The 17,615-nt window shown below is 43.8% G+C and overlaps 1 protein-coding gene across 3 annotated transcripts in view; it reads left to right on the forward strand.

Annotated features, from left to right (window-relative positions):
- Positions 1 to 379: 379 nt before the first annotated feature.
- Positions 380 to 17,615, forward strand: part of RPS6KA5 (ribosomal protein S6 kinase A5) — a 110,592-nt gene continuing 93,356 nt past the window's right edge. For all 3 annotated transcript variants that reach the window (XM_038750158.1, XM_038750150.1, XM_038750141.1), the window contains exon 1: positions 380 to 461. In XM_038750158.1, the coding sequence (XP_038606086.1) occupies positions 389 to 461 (73 nt within the window). In that variant the 5' untranslated portion in view covers positions 380 to 388. The remainder of the gene's footprint in view (positions 462 to 17,615) is intronic.

Below are 17,615 nucleotides of genomic sequence, written 5' to 3' on the forward strand. Positions count from 1 at the left end.
CCGCGTGGGGCTCACACTCTTCATCCCCATTTTACAGATGAGGTCACTGAGGCGCGGCGCGCGCACGCAACCCCGAAGGAGGGGGGCGGGGCCTCAGCGTTGGCCAATCAGAGCCCCCGTCTCATCCCCTTCCCTCCCCGGCCCCCCGCGAGCATCAACAGCCCGGGGGGGGCGGGGCCTCCGGGCAAACGCCCGACGGGTGCGTCCAATGGGAACCGAGAATGCGGGGCGCGCGCGCCCGCGGCCCAATGAGCGCCGGCGGCCTGCCTACCCTGCTGGCCGAGGGGGCGGGGTCCGGAGGGGGGAGCGCGGCAGTTGGGTTGCGCGGTACGAGGGGAGGAGGAGGAGGAGGAGGTGTCGCCCCCCGGCCTTGGTGCAGGGAGAGAAGATGGAGGAGGGCACCAGCGCCGGCGGCGGGGACGGAGAGCGGCTCCTCACTGTCAAGCACGAGCTGCGGACGGGTGAGTGACCCGCCCTCTGCCGGCTGCCGCACGGCGCAGGCGCGCGGGCGGCGGTTGGGGGCGCGCGCCGCAGCGGGGGGCGCGCGCGCGGGCGGGTGGGGGCGCGCGCGCGGGCGGTTGGGGGCGCGCGCCGCCTGAGGGCGACGACCGTTGGGCGCTCGCGCCCCCCCCCCCCCCCCCCCAGCATTCATTGGCCTCAGCAAGTTTTTAAAAATAAATAAAAAAATCAACCAGGGGATTCGCTTAAGCGCTTACTACCAATTCAGTCATTATCATCAATCGTATTTATTGAGCGCTTACTGTGCGCCGAGCACTGTACTAAGCGCTTGGGAACTCCAAGTTGGCAACGTATAGAGACGGTCCCTACCCCACAGCGGGCTCACAGTCTAAAAGGGGGAGACAGACAACAAAACCAAACGTCCTAACGAAATAAAATAAACGGAATAGATAGGTACAAGTAAAATAAATAGAGTAATAAATATGTCAGTCGTATTTATTGAGCGCTTGCCAACTTGGACTTCCCAAGCGCTTAGTACAGTGCCCTGCACACAGCAATCAATCAATCCATCAATCAATATGATTGATTGTTGTGTGCAGGGCACTGTACTAAGCGCTTGGGAAGTCCAGGTTGGCAACATCTAGAGCCAGTCCCTACCCCAACAGCGGGCTCACAGTCTAGAAGGGGGAGGCAGAGAACAAAACCAAACATACTGACAAAATAAAATCAATAGAATAGATATGGACAAGTAAAATAAATAAATAAATAGAGTAACAAATATGTCAATCAATCGTATTGAGCGCTTGCTGTGTGCAGGGCACTGTACTAAGCGCTTGGGAAGTCCAACTTGGCAACATCTAGAGACAGTCCCTCCCCAACAGCGGGCTCACAGTCTAGAAGGGGGAGGCAGAGAACAAAACCAAACATACTAACAAAATAAAATAAATAGAATAGATGTGTACAAGCAAAATAAATAAATAAATAGAGTAATAAATATGTCAATCAATCGTATTTATTGAGCGCTTGCTGTGTGCAGGGCACTGTACTAAGCGCTTGGGAAGTCCAAGTTGGCAACATCTAGAGACAGTCCCTACCCAACAGCGGGCTCACAGTCTAGAAGGGGGAGGCAGAGAACAAAACCAAACATACTGACAAAATAAAATAAATAGAATAGATGTGTACAAGCAAAATAAATAAATAAATAGAGTAATAAATATGTCAATCAATCGTATTTATTGAGCGCTTGCTGTGTGCAGGGCACTGTACTAAGCGCTTGGGAAGTCCAACTTGGCAACATCTAGAGACAGTCCCTCCCCAACAACGGGCTCACAGTCTAGAAGGGGGAGGCAGAGAACAAAACCAAACATACTAACAAAATAAAATAAATAGAATAGATGTGTACAAGCAAAATAAATAAATAAATAGAGTAATAAATATGTCAATCAATCGTATTTATTGAGCGCTTGCTGTGTGCAGGGCACTGTACTAAGCGCTTGGGAAGTCCAAGTTGGCAACATCTAGAGACAGTCCCTACCCAACAGCGGGCTCACAGTCTAGAAGGGGGAGGCAGAGAACAAAACCAAGCATACTGACAAAATAAAATAAATAGAATAGATATGTACGAGGAAAATACATAAATAGAGTAATAAATATGTCAATCAATCGTATTTATTGAGCGCTTGCTGTGTGCAGGGCACTGTACTAAGCGCTTGGGAAGTCCAAGTTGGCAACATCTAGAGACAGTCCCTACCCAGCAGTGGGCTCACAGTCTAGAAGGGGGAGGCAGAGAACAAAACCGAACATACTGACAAAATAAAATAAATAGAATAGAAATGGACAAGTAAAATAAACAGAGTAATAAATATCACCATCAATCGTATTTATTGAGCGCTTACTGTGTGCCGAGCACTGTACTAAGCGCTTGGGAAGTCCAAGTTGGCAACATATAGAGACGGTCCCTACCCCACAGTGGGCTCACAGTCTTAAAGGGGGAGACAGGCAACAAAACCAAACATACTAACAAAATAAAATAAATACAATAGATATGGACAAGTTAAATAAATAAATAAATAGAGTAATAAATATGTCAATCAATCGTATTTATTGAGCGCTTGCTGTATGCAGGGCACTGTACTAAGCGCTTGGGAAGTCCAAGTTGGCAACATGTAGAGACGGTCCCTAGCCAACAGTGTGTATTTATTGAGCGCTTACTTTGTGCAGGGCACCGTACTAAACGCTTGGGAAGGGAGACTGTGAGCCCACTGTTGGGTAGGGACCGTCTCTATATGTTGCCAACTTGTACTTCCCAAGCGCTTAGTACAGTGCTCTGCACACAGTAAGCGCTCAATAAATACGATTGATGATGATGATGATGACAAGCTGGCAACGTCTAAAGACGGTCCCTACCCAACAGCGGGGTCATGGTCTAGAAGGGGGAGACAGACAACAAAACATATTAACAGAATAAAATAAATAGAATAAATATGTATGAGTGAAATAGAGTAATAAATACGTACAAACATATATAATAATAATAATAATGGCATTTGTTAAGTGCTTACTATGTGCAAAGCACTGTTCTAAGCGCTGGGGGGGATACAAGGTGATCAGGTTGTCCCACGGGGGGGATCACAGTCTCAATCCCCATTTTACAGCTGAGGGACCTGAGGCCCAGAGAAGTCAAGTGACTTGCCCAAGATCACACAGCAGAAATGTGGCGGAGCTGGGATTTGAACCCATGACCCCTGACTCCAAAGCCCGGCCCCTTTCCACTGAGCCTCTCTGCGTTTTGTTCAATGCTTACTGTGTGCGAAGCACTGTTCTAAGCGCTGGGCGGGGGATACAGGGTGATCAGGTTGTCCCACGGGGGGTGCTCAGTTATTCCTCCAGCGCTTAGCACAGTGCTTTGTGCATAGTAAGCGCTTAACAGTGCTCCAGCGCTTAGCACAGTGCTTTGCACATAGTAAGTGCTTAACAGTGCTCCAGCGCTTAGCACAGTGCTTTGCACATAGTAAGCGCTTAACAGTGCTCCAGCGCTTAGAACAGTGCTTTGTGCATGGTAATCAATCAATCGTATTTACTGAGCGCTTACTGTGTGCAGAGCACCGTACTAAGTGCTTGGGAAGTACAAGTTGGCAACATATAGAGACAGTCCCTACCCAACAGTGGGCTCACAGTCTAGAAGAAGCGCTTAACAGTGCTCCAGCGCTTAGAACAGTGCTTTGTGCATAGTAAGCGCTTAACAGTGCTCCAGCGCTTAGAACAGTGCTTTGCACATAGTAAGCGCTTAACAGTGCTCCAGCACTTAGAACAGTGCTTTGCACATAGTAAGCGCTTAATAAATGCCATTATTATTATTATTATTATTAACAAATGCCATCATTATTATTATTATCCCCATTTTACAGATGAGGGAACTGAGGCTCAGAGAAGTGAAGTCACTTGCCCGAGGTCACACAGCAGATATGTGGTGGAGCTGAGATTAGAACCCATGACCTCTGACTCCCAAGCCCGGGCTCTTTCCACCAAGCCACGCTGCTTCTCATAAAGAAAATGGTATTTGTTAAGCGCTTACTATGTGTGAAGCACTGTTCTGAGCGCTGGGGGGAAAACAAGGTGATCAGGTTGTCCTACATGGGGCCCACAGTCTTCATCCACATTTTACAGATGAGGTAACTGAGGCCCAGTGAAGTGACTTGCCCAAGGCTTACTAGGCTCAACAGCGAAAGACAAGCGGTATGCGGTGGGGCCCAGTGGCAAGAGCAGAGGCTTGGGTGGCAGAGGTTGTGGGTTCTAATCCTGACCCTGCTACTTGTCTGTTGCATGACCTTGGGCAAGTCACTTAATAATAGTCATGATGGTATTAAGCGCTTACTATGTGCCGAACACTGTACTAAGCACCTAGGTGAATACAAGCAAAGTGGGTTGGACACAGTCCCTGTCCCCGGTGGGGCTCACAGTCTCAATCCCCATTTTACAGATGAGGTACCTGAGGCCCAGAGAGTAATAATGAATAATTAAGATATTTTGTTAAGCGCTTACTATGTGCCAAGCACTGTTCCAAGTGCTGGGGTAGATACAAGGTAATTAGGTTATCCCATGTAGGGTTCACAGTCTTCATCCACAGTGCCAGTGCTTAGAACAGTGCTTTGCACACAGTAAGCGCCTAATAAATGCCATTGTTATTATCCCTATTTTACAGAAGAGGTAACTGAGGCCCAGAGAAGTTAAGTGATCTGCCCAAAGTCACACAGCTGACAAGTGGCAGAGCCAGGATTAGAACCCACGACCTCTGACTCCCAAGCCTGGGCTCTTGCCACTAAAGCCACGCTGCTTCCGGGCCTCAGTTACCTCATCTGTAAAATGGGGATTGAGACGGGAATCCCATGTGGGACAGGGACTGTGTCCAACTTGATTACCTTGTATCTACCCCAGTGCTTAGAATGGTGTATGGCACATTGTAAGCATTTAACAAATACCGTAATTATTATTATTATAACTAGGTGCCAGGCACTGTCCTAAGCACTGGAGTAAAGAAAGCAAATGGAGTTGGATAAAGTCTCCCTGTCACATGTGGGGCTTTCCCCATTTTACAGATGAGGGAACTGAGGCCCAGAGAAAAGTGAGTTTCCCAAAGTCATACACTGAGTTCACTTTTCAGGGCTCCAAAACGAGTGCCATTAGGACATGGGACATGTCTGCTACTTTTATCGTATCGTGATAATAATCCTGTTTTTTAAGCGCTTATTATTATTATCATTATTAATTGTACTAATTGAACACGTACTGTGTGCAAAGCACTGTACTAAGCACTTGGGAGAGGACAATGTGACATCGGATACATTCCCTGCCTCCAGTGACCTCACACTATGTGCCAGGCACTGTATTAAGCGCCGGGGTGGATACAACAGATGGGTTTGGGCACAGTCCCTATCCCACTTAGTCTCGATCCCCATTTTACAAAGGAGGTGACAGAGGCACAGAGAAGTGAAGTGCCTTGCCCAAGGTCACCCAGCAGACAAGTGGAAGAGCCGGGGTTAGAAACCGGGTTCACTTTTCAGGGCTCCAAAGTGGGTGCAGTTAGGGCATGGGTTGTGTCTGATAATTTTATCATGTTGTAATAGTAATCCTGGTATTTGTTAAGCGCTGATTATTATTATGAACGATACTTATTGAGTGCTTACTGTGTGCAGAGCACTGTTCTAAGCACTTGGGAGAGGGCACTATAACATCAGTCACATTCCCTGCCCACAAGGAGCTCACACTATGTGCCAGGCACTGTACTAAGTGCTGGGGTGGATACAAGTAAATCGGGTTGGACGCAGTCCCCGTCCGTCCCACGTAGGGCTCACAGTCTCGACCCCCATTTTACAGATGAGGTGACTGAGGCCCAGAGAAGTGAAGTGACTTACCCAAGGTCACACAGCAGACAAGCGGTGGAGCCGGGATTAGAACCCGTGACCTTCTGACTCTCAGACCCGTGTTCTGTCCACTACACCATGCTGCTTCCCTAAGTATAATCTTCCTAGTGCTCAGTACTGTGCCTCGTAAACTGTAAACGCTCAATACCACTTATTGGTTTGCATGCCTGCATATTACTCAGAAGACATACAGTTGCACCTCACCTGCAACTCAATATTTCTTTGTCGTATCATTGAGTGTTTACTATGTGCAGAGCACTGTACTGAGCGCTTGGGAAAGTACAGCACAACAGTAAACCAATCACATTCCCTGCCTACAACGAGCTTCTAGTCTAGAGGACTATAGACAGTATTTGAGAATTTGCTTTGCAATCCATCAGTGGTGTTTATCTAGCACTTTCTGTGTGTAGAACACTGTACTAAGCGCTTGGGAGAATACAGTGTAACCGAGTTGGTAGACATGTTCCCTCTCCACAACAAGCTGTGTATATGTCTATATATGATGTCTCTGTTGTTCCTTGCCTACCCACTTTTCATTACATTTGTGTCACCACGTTATTTGGAAGGGGAAAATAAACTCAGCGCTCAATTTAAAAATAAACGTGCAATAAATCATATTTGGTTCACTTCTCTTTCTCCGTCCACTGCTTCCTCCGAGTTAATTGTGGCTGCCTTTGTGGCTGACTACACACGGAGAGGTGTTTTTAGCTTTTGAAAAAAAACCTGGGTCCCTTTCATTCGATCACGGTAATTTAAAAATTGAGCTCCTTAAATCCAATAGCACAGAACTCTCCAATTAGTTTTCCAGCACCTGAGCCGTACCAGCCCTTCTGTCAGCTGTAGCATGTACAAACTTCCTTACACCCGCATTTCTGTGCCTGCGCAATTTCTTTATTCTAGCCATTCTAGTTGTAAATAGCATGTAAGCCAAGCTCCTTGGCGCAGGGAGCAGGACACTTCGGTATTCCATCTATCCAGATAGCCTAGTACAATGCCCTACACCAAGCGGCTGCTCATTAAACGTTAATACTACTACTGCAGAGGGATATTGTTTTTATTTCTGTTATGGTAAGATATGCCTCTTGTGAACATTGTTGTTGTCTAAGGCTCTGAAAACTTGACAGTGAAGCTTATAAAGATCCTAAAACAGATGGGTTAAGTAATATGTAAATATTTCAGGTCAGTAGGACTGTTTCAAGGTTCAGCATTTTAAAAATATCTTATCCTTTGGGAGAATTCAGATATTACATTCATTTGCACATAATTGCCTAGGAAAATTTGAGGGAGACTCTATCTCTGATTAGAGAGATCCTACAGTATTTTTTGAATGCCAGAGCTGAATGTTTTTGATTGAATATTATTTTAAATTTATGAAGCATGTGGAACAAGTGCCCAACTTGGCATACCAGGAAGTATATACCTACAGGTATCTAATGCAAACTGTGTGCACCTAATTGATTGCCTCTTGGACAGAGACCATACCAGAGGCTGAGAATTATTTTACCCTTCCTTCCTGTTCTTTGTTTAGGTGTTTTTATGTTGCTGCCAATTAAGGTACCAGTGTGTGTCAGTTGCGGTAGCTTCCTATGTTGTAGCCTAGGTCCCATTAAATAATTTACATAGAGGTTATTAAACTGCCTTTCTGGCTTTGGTCAGTACGGAAGAGGGTAAAGCAATTGCTCTATAATTTATTAGGGTGTGTAAATAATTTAATCCGTTTCCTTGAATGTGTTCTTAATCTAATTTTGGTTTTATTTTTCTTCTCGGGCTTTAGTTTATTGCCAAATGGCATCTCAGAGCAGGCTACAGCAGGTCTTTGCAAACAATTCTGTAGTATTTTGTTTTTCAAAATGTGAAGTGTATTGGTAGTCTGGAAGTGTCACTCAAGTCTAATCATGTTATGTCTGACCTGACATGACTGCATTGAACCAAATAGCTGCTCCAGAAATATTTTGATGATCTATGCAGGAGTAAATAAAACTTCTGCACAAATGGAAGCCCTCTCCAACTCTCTTGCTCCCCAACCCGCTGAGGATCTCGTACCACTAATCCTCAACCCTGAATCTCCTGCACAGCCTGCTGCCTTCACTCTTGTGCACGAGCCATTCATTCCGTCGTATTTATTGAGCGCTTACTGTGTGCAGAGCACTGTACACAGATCAAAGATCTCCTTTCCAAATCCAGTGGCTTTACTGCATCTTAGTCCTCCTCAACCTCTCAGCTGTCTTCAACACTGTGGACCACCCTCTTCTCCTAGAAATATTGTCCGAATAGTGTATCCCCTGAACTGTCCTCTCCTGATTTTCCTCCTATCTCTCATTCTTAATATCTTCTGCGGGCTCATCCTCTACCCCCTAGCCCTCTAAGTGTGGGAGTCCCTTAAAGCTCAGTTCTGGGTCATCTTCTGTTCTCCGTCTTCACCCACTCCCTTTGAAAACTCATTCACTTCCGTGGCTGCAGCTACCATCTCTAGGCAGAAGATTTCCCAAATCTAGATCTCCGTCTCCTCTGCGGTCTCACATTTCCTCCTACCTTCTCCTCAAACTTAACATGTCCCAAATTCTGTTCCCCCTGCCAATCAATCAGTCATATTTATTGAGCACTTTCTCTGTGCAGAGCACTGTACTAAGCGCTTGGGAGAGTACAGATATGTTGCCTGCCCGTAATGACCTTACATTCTAGAGGGGGAGACAGACATTAATAATAATAATAATAATGATGGCATTCATTAAACACTTACTATGTGCAAAGCACTGTTCTAAGCGCTGGATTAATAAGAATATATAAGTAATTTGTGATGTATAATTTATAGGTAGGTACATAAGGTACAACTCTCCCCCTACTCCCCCTCCCCATCCCCCCCGCCTTACCTCCTTCCCCTCCCCACAGCACCTGTATATATGTATATATGTCTGTACATGTTTATTACTCTATTTATTTTACTTGTACGTATTTATTCTATTTATTTTATTTGGTTTATATGTTTTGTTTGTTGTCTGTCTCCCCCTTCTAGACTGTGAGCCTGCTGTTGGGTAGGGACCGTCTCTATATGTTGCAAACTTGTACTTCCTCAGCGCTTAGTTCAGTGCTCTGCACACAGTAAGCGCTCAATAAATATGATATGAATGAATAAACGCTGTGGTGTTGTGGGTGGGGCAAATATCAGATTTCCTAAGGACACTTCCCCTGACTTTCCCATTCCTGTAGACAGCACAACCATCCTCTTTGTCTCACAAGTCCTTAATCTTGGCATTGTTTTTGACTCATCTCTCTCATTCAACCCATTTATTCAATCGGTTATCAAATTCTATCAGTTCTACCGTCACAACATCACTAAAATCTGCCCCTTCTTCTCCATCCAAAGTGCTAATATGCTGATCCACACACCTGTCTTGACTACTGCATCAGCCTCCTCGCTGATCTCCCTGCTTCTTATTTGTCCCCAGTCCAGTCCGTACCTTACTTTACTGTCCGGATCATTTGTCTAAAAATAGTTCAGCCCACATTTCCCCATTCCTCAAGAATCTCTAGGGGTTGCCCATCCATATTCACATCCAGTGAAATGCCTCACCATTGGCTATAAAACACTCAAGAACCTTGCCCCATCCTATCTTCTCACTGATTTTGTACTACAACACAGCCTGCGTACTTCAGTCCTCGAACACCAACTACTAAGTATTCAATTCCATCCATCTCTGCACTAACCCCTTTCCCATGTCTTCCTCTGTCCTGGAACTCCCTTCCCCTTCACATTCAACAGACCACCACTCTCCCCACCTTCAAAGCCACATTTGAATTCACATCTCCTCCCTTCCCCGAGTTAGCCCTCATTTCCCCTCACCGCCCTTACATTTGGATTTCTACCCTTTAAGCACTTGAATCTCCCCCCATCCCCCATCAAATCCTCAGGAGTAGTGTATATCTGTGTAATTTATTTTAATATTTGTCTTCCCCTCTGGACTGAAAGCCTGTTTGGGGCAGGGAACTTGCCTATCAAATCTGTTATATTCTTCCAAGTGCTTATGGTGCTTTGCACACAGTAAGTGCTCAATAAATACCAGTGATTGATTGATTGGTGGTTTTGTGTGTGTGTGTGTGTGTAGGGGGATGGTGACAGCATTGGGGAAGATGAAGGGGAAGCATCAAAAGGACAGAAGGGAAGCAGGACTATGGGTAGTTTTTTCTGTTGCTCCTCCTAATATGCCTTTCCCTGGCTTGGGAGGTTGGATGATTCTGATAAATCAACAGACATTATGTTACTACAGAAGTTGGACAGTGAGTAACACACATTAGTTTTATCTCAGGGATTTTTTGTTATTTCTCTCTCTCTCTCTCTCTCTCTCTCTCTCTCTCTCTCTCTCTCTCTCTCTCTCTCTTTCTCTCTTTGCCAAATGCCTGTTTTAAGGAAAATGAGCCCTGTTTAACTCCATTAGTTGCTTGTGAATCATCAGCCACAAGTTTGCAGTTTAGAAATATTTTTGATAGATGGGATGATCATGCTTAACTTGTTTGGTTATCAGTAAATGGAAATAAGCATTCATTTTGCGGTATTGGTGACTGCAGAGATGTCTGACCAAATATGGGTAGTTGTATTGAAATATACTGCTCAAATCTAATATAGATAATTTGTTCATTCTTAGTCAGGTACCGTTGAAAGCATGGTGCTTTCCAGGAACAAATCAGGGCAGAAAAGCAGAATGGGGAACTTTCCCAAAGCGTGATCCACCTGTATTTGAATCCGTCAATTAGTTAGTGGTATTTATTGAGGACTTAATCAATCGTATTTATTGAGAGCTCAGATTGGGTAGAGCACTATACTAAGCACTTGAGAGAGTACAATACAACAGAATTAGCAGACACGTTCTCTGCCCATACCAAGCTTGCAGTCTAGAAGGGGAGACAGACATTAATAAGAATAAATAAGTAATTTACAATATATAACTGAAAGATGTGTACATAAGCGCTGTGAGGTTGGGGGTGGGGTGAATATCAAGTGTCCGAAGGTCACAGATTGAAGTGCATAGGTGACACAGAAGGGAGAGTGAGCCGGGGAAACTTGGAGGAGATGTGACTTTAGTAATGCTTTGAAAAGGGAGTGGTTGTCTGGCATAGATGGAGCGGGAGGGAGTTACAGGCTAGGGGGATTGACACGAGAAAGGGGTCGGCGATGAGATAGACTTAATAGGGGCCCAAAAAACTGATGCTAGAGGAGTGATGTATGTGGGTTGGGCTATAGTAGGAAATTAGTAAGGTGAGGTAGGGTGGGGTGAGCTGATTGAGTGCTTTAAAACCAAGCTGTATGCAGAGCACTGTACTAAGCACTTGGGAGAGAACCATACAATATTCTCATACCATACAACCATACATGTTGGTAGACATGGTCCCTGCTCACAAGGGAAGTATAGTCTAGAAGGAGATGGAATGTATATCAGATTGAATGGGGCAAGGGTGCTGTGAAATTATGAGGAGTGGCAGTTTGTGTGCCTACAATTTCCTTTTCCCCTCCCTGCTCACAGAGCTGAATTTATGCTTTCCAGCCTAGAATTGAGTTCAGAAAGGAGGCTGATGCAATAATTGTGAGAGGTGGTGAGCTTGAACCAGAGGGTGGGGAGGAAAGGGGCACATTCAGGAAATATTGAGGTTGAGAAACCAGTGGGATTTAGAGACAGACTGAATGTGGGAGTTAAACGTTAGAGAAAAATCAAAGGTGATACCAAGGTTGCCAGCTTCTGTGGATTTGCGGTGGTGTTAACCAGAGTGGCCAAGACAGTCAGTCAATAGTGTTTTTGTAAATGACATTTGTTAAGCACTAACTTAGTGCCAGGCACCGTTTGAAACACTGGGGTAGGTACAAGCTGCCTTTAGACTGTAAACTTGTTGTGGGCAGGGAATGTGTCTGCTTATTGTTGGATTATACTCTCCCAAGCACTTAGTACAGTGCTCTATACACAGTAAGTGCTCAGTAAATACTATTGAGTGAATGAACAAGCAGGTTGGACACACTCCATGCCCCACGTGGGCTCACAGTCTTAATCCCCATTTAACAGATGAGGTAACTGATGCTCAGAGAAGTTGAGTGACTTGCCCGGGGTCACACAGTAGACACCTGATAGAGCCGGAATAAGAATCCAGGTCCTCTGACCCCCAGGCCCATGCTCTTTTCACTAGGCCACAGTGAGCGCTTATTCTGGGAGAGAACAGAAGTGTTACTAAAACAGTTTTACTCAAGGACCTGACAATTTAGTCGGGGAGACAGACACCAAAATAAATTACAGGTGGGGGGAAAAATGAGTTTAAAGATATATATTCAGCGGAGGGGCGGGGGTGACTATGCATGGGCTTTTGGGAAGCAGAAATGCTTAGGTGGTAGAGCAGGATGGGAAATAGGGTAGCGACATGGGAGATTAACTAGGAAACAGTCTAGTCCTAAACTGTGAGCTTGTGATGGGCAGGGAATGTTTACCGACTCTATTATATTGTTCTTTCCCAAGCACTTAGTATAGTGTTCTGCACACAGTAAGCGCTCAATAAATAGCATTGACTGATTGGAAGGCCTCTTGCAGATATGATTTCAAAGGGCCTTTGAAGACGGGAAAAGCCCTGGTCTGCCAGATGTGAAGAGGAAGGAAGTTCCCTCTCTGGATTGTAAACTCGTTGTGGACTGAGAATGTGTCTACCAACTTGTCTCAGTCTGTCTCTCCTCTCTCTCACTTCTGTCTCTTCCCCCTTATTTCTCCAGAGCTCGCGTGAGCTATAACCAATCACCTCGCCCCCTCCTACCTCACCTCCCTTCTGTCCTTCTTCAGCCCAGCCCGCACCCTCCGCTCCTCTGCCGCTAACCTCCTCACCGTGCCTCGTTCTCGCCTGTCCCACCGTCGACCCCCGGCCTGGAATGCCCTCCCTCCACATATCCGCCAAGCCAGCTCTCTTCCTCCCTTCAAAGCCCTACTGAGAGCTCACCTCCTCCAGGAGGCCTTCCCAGACTGAGCCCCTCCCCATCCCCCCGCCCTACCTCCTTCCCCTCCCCACAACACCTGTATATATGTCTGTACAGATTTATTACTCTATTTTACTTGTGCATATTTACTGTTCTATTTATTTTGTTAATGATGTGCATCTAGCTTTACTTCTGTTTATTCTGATGACTTGACACCTGTCTGCATGTTTTGTTTTGTTGTCTGTCTCCCCCCTCTAAACTGTGAGCCCGTTGTTGGGTAGGGACCGTCTCTATATGTTGCCAACTTGTACTTCCCAAGTGCTTAGTACAGTGCTCTGCACACAGTAAGCGCTCAATAAATACGATTGTGTGAATGAATGAATGAACTCTGTTATAGGGTCCTCTCCCAAGTGCTTTAGAGTAAGTGCTCTGCTCACAGTAAACACTCAATAAATATGATTGATTGATTAGTTGACATTCCAGTCAGAAGGGAGGGTGTGAGCAAGAGGTCTGTGGCTAGAGGAAAAGGAGGCACAGTGAATAAGTAAATTTTCATGAGAGGAGTGAAGTGGGTGGGGCTGGGATTTAGTGGGAGAGGAGCAAAGGTGTTCTCTCTGACCCATTCTTTAAAAACCATTATTTCTCTTCCTCAGTATCCTCAACTAAGCTCTCTAATGCTCTTTCTCTTTCAGCTTTTTTAAGATTAGTGCCATTTCTGTTGGTGAAGGGCATTCCTACATTTCCCTCGTAAGGGCAGCAGTTTACCCGTGCCACCTAGGACAAGGTTTTGAGGGTTAGAAGGAAATGTTCTAATCTTGCAAGTAATAATGATGGTGGTATTGGTTAAGCACCTACTATGTGTCAAGCACTGTTCTAAGCACTGATGCTTCGACTAGTTGGCTAGCAAGACATAAGCTCGTTATGAGCGGGGAATTCTGTTGTGTTGTACTCTCCCAAGTACTGGTACAGTGCTCTGCTTATAGTAAGGGCTCAGTAAATACCACTGGGTCATTGGATACCAAATAAAGGGCCTTTTTGTGCCCTTTTTAAAATTCTTGAGTACTTAATTTTAAAGTGTTTATTTTCTATATAGGTGAGAAATAAATTTAGGTACTATTTATAAACCACCTTTTGAAAATGACAAGTGTGCACATATGTAGTCTGCCATATGTATGTATAAAAAGTTTCTCTGAAAATCAGTCAATGGTGTTTATCGAACGCACACTGTACTAAGCGCTTGGGAAAGTACAACACAACAGAGTTGGTAGACAAATTGCCTGCCCACAGTGAGTTTACAGTTTAGAGGATTAAAGGTTTTGTAATTATATCACTATATTCAATGATGTGGAAGTAACATACATTTGCCTAGTGGAAAGAGAATGGGCCTGGGAGTGTTAGGTCCTGGGTTCCTTAATCTCGGCTCCACCACATACCTGCTGTGTGACCTCGGGCAAGTCACTTTACTTCTCTGTGTCTCAGTTCCCTCATCTGTAAAATGAGCATTCAATACCTGTTCTCCCTTCTACTTAGACTGTGAACCCCATGTGGGACCTGGTTATCTTATATCTACCCCGGCACTTAGTACAGTGCTTGGCACATAGTAAGCACTTAAAAATACTATTATTGCTATTATTATTATTATTTTTTTATTAGAAATGTAACAGCTTAATCAATATTTCAGAATACTCTAGAATGTGGGTTTGTGTTAAGGCACACTCACCCTGTAGTACAGTTCTTTTCTAATGTCCAGTGCCTCAGATGTGCACAGCCATTTCTTGCAACATTGCATTGTATCCAATCAGAAATAGGGTGTCAGAAAAACCTTCTGTAATTCTGCTGTTGTATTCTAACCAAAAATAATCATAATCATGTAATTCATTAAATGCTTACTATGTGACAAACACTACATTAAGCACTGGGGCAGATGCAGTGTAATCAGGTCAGACATAGTCCCTGTGTTATATGGGGCTCCCAGGGAGGGGGATTTAACTTCCATTTTACAGAGGAAACTGAGGCAAAGAGAAGTTAAGTGTTTAGCCCAAAGTCACCCAGCAGGCAAATGGCAAAACTGGAATTAAAAACTGTGACCTCTGGCTCTCATGCCCATGCTTCTTCCACTAGGTTGGGCTGGTTTGCCCAGTATGGTAGAACCAAATTTATTTTTGTTACTTGAAAAATGGTATTTGATAAAGAATCTCTTCAAATGTGAAAAATTCAATTTAATGAGAAATATCTATACCTCTCTATATACATATAGACACACATTTGAAGAATAATTCAGTGTGTTCCATTCCCAACACAACTTCAGTTATATACATATATATTATATTTTAAATTTTTTGTATATGTATAATTTTTACTACAGGATCCTCACCTTATTTTAGACAAACACTGTAGAATCTGAGGTTTTTTTATTTTTTTAACTAGCACAATTGCCAATTATCTGATCATGTTATATAGCTAAATCATGTCCTACGCTCATGCAGAAGCCATCTGCATTTACATAATTGATGTTTCCCCAGAGGGTATGGGAGTGAGTGTGGTTGTGTGGTTGTGTGGCAGGCAGACCTACCCATTCATGCCACACTCATATGCACTTATGCCTGTCGGCATAGATTGCAAAGGGTCCGGTGACACCAGAGTCAGTGAAAATAGTCTGGAGAGAAGAGAAAAGGAAGAGGAAAAGCGAGTCCCAGAGAATCCAGAGTGGGGAAGTGAGTTTATAAAAGTTGATAGCATTTGAGGCTGGAGGAGAGTGCCCCCCAAGTTTACTCCTCTGTGGTCAATCAGGGCTGCTTCTTCCTGGACTCGAATCCTAACAAGAACTTACAGTACTCTGTGACGCTTCCTCTCTTTCTTCTCTCTGGGCCAAGACATTTTTTGAAATACCAGACTTGTATAGGTGCCTCTTGCCTATAGAGAGGCTACAGTATATCTACCCCTGCTCCATTTTTACCCACATGCTTAAATGAAAAGTTGGCACCTCTGACGTTATGCGCACTCTTTCCATGCCCAGATGTTGAACCTCAGCATTTACGCACTTGAATCGGGATGGGAAGCGTGAGCCCAGGCACCTAGATTTGAATGTTGGCCAGGATTGGGGGTGCAATGGGGTGTCCCTGTAATGTTTGCTAATATTTTATGTCAGTAGATTTTTGTTCCACTTGAAATGTATTCCAAGACCAGGGTTGAATGTGGGGAAAAAATATTAGGCAGCCAAGAAAGCATTTGATCAACAGAGCAAAAAACAACAGGACTTTAGGTTATCACCACCCTACTTTCTGTTTCCCTTGCTTCTTCTTTCAAAAGAAGATAAACTCTTTTCAAACTTTAGCTGCCTTCCCTTCTTGAAGACTTTACCAAAGGCTTTCTAAAAGGAGAGTATTTGGGATGCTTTTGTCTTTTTTTTTAAACTTTTTTTGTAACTGTGAAACATTTAGGACTCTGTATGGAAAGATCTTTTCTAGGAAGTTTGTTACTCTTAAAATACTGAGCATGATTATATTGTGTTCTGAAGGATGTGCAAATTTATTTATACTGTAGGTTTTGAACTCCTGGACAGTAGGGACCAGGTTTTTTTTTAAATATTTTGTGTGTGTGTGTGCCCTCCCAACATTTAGTACAGTGCTCTGCACACAGGTATTCAAAAATATTATTCAAAGTGCTAGGACTCTATGGAATAGATGTGTAATAAATTAGAACATGGTGATGTGTGTGTGGGTGTGTGAGAGAGAGAATGTATAGATATTCCACATCCCTTTTACTCCATATGATTCCAGTGTTGATATATAATAAACTGAGCATAGTGTTGATATCTGTGGGTTTTATAGCACCTTTAGTCTATAGAATCTCAGAAACCTGTATTTACTTTCCAAAATGTGGGTGAAACGAGCACAATAATTATTTTATTTTAAAACAAAATGGAATTTGGCAATTATTCACCATCATTTCTCTCTTCCTTCAACGTTTTACATGTTGGATTGTTTAAGGAAACTTCATCTGAATAAGTGATTTTTTTTTCTAGAGGATAAAAATGTAGTGTGATCCAGCTCTGTGGAACATGAAGTTCTTATTGTAGGTCCATTTTGTAAGTGAGATCACATTCTAGGGAGGTCCTTTTGAAAGTGCAGTTCTTATATTCACTTTCCCCAAACTCTGTGGATGTTAGGGTTCCCAAACTAGGGTAAAGACAACGTTTAGGAGTACACATTCAACCCTCTGTAATGGACATGAAATGTCTAATTCCATTTTGTATTAAAGGTAAAATACTTATAATAAAACAACTTGGTACCTGGGCCAAGAGGAGTAGCTGGTCTAACATTAATTATCATCCTTATTATTCTAGCATTTTTTTAAAAAAAAACCTTTAGGACTAGAAAAGCAAAATTTATACTGTAAGGATCTTTGAGTTCAGAAAAATACCATCTTACCATTACATTGAGACCAAGTTTTAAGCCAAATTATTGGAACTGAACTGAAAACCTTAGGGATTTTGTTCATTTTCTCTTTTTAGGGTGATTATTTGTTTTAATGGCATTTGTTAAGCAATTACTATGTGCCAGGCAATGTACTAAAGCACTGGGGTAGATATAAGCTAATCAGGTTGAACACAGTACAAGTCTCACTTGGGTCTCACATTCTTAAATCTCATTTTACAGGTGAGGGAACTGAGGCATAGAGAAGTAAAGTAACTTGCCCAAGGTCACAGCAGACAAGTGGCAGAGCTGGTATTAGAATCCAGATCCTTTGACTCAAAAGCCTGTGGTCTTTCCACTAGACCACACTGCTTCTGTTGTGTT

This window comes from Tachyglossus aculeatus, chromosome 1 (genome assembly GCF_015852505.1).
Source record: "Tachyglossus aculeatus isolate mTacAcu1 chromosome 1, mTacAcu1.pri, whole genome shotgun sequence".
Taxonomy (NCBI): domain Eukaryota; kingdom Metazoa; phylum Chordata; class Mammalia; order Monotremata; family Tachyglossidae; genus Tachyglossus; species Tachyglossus aculeatus.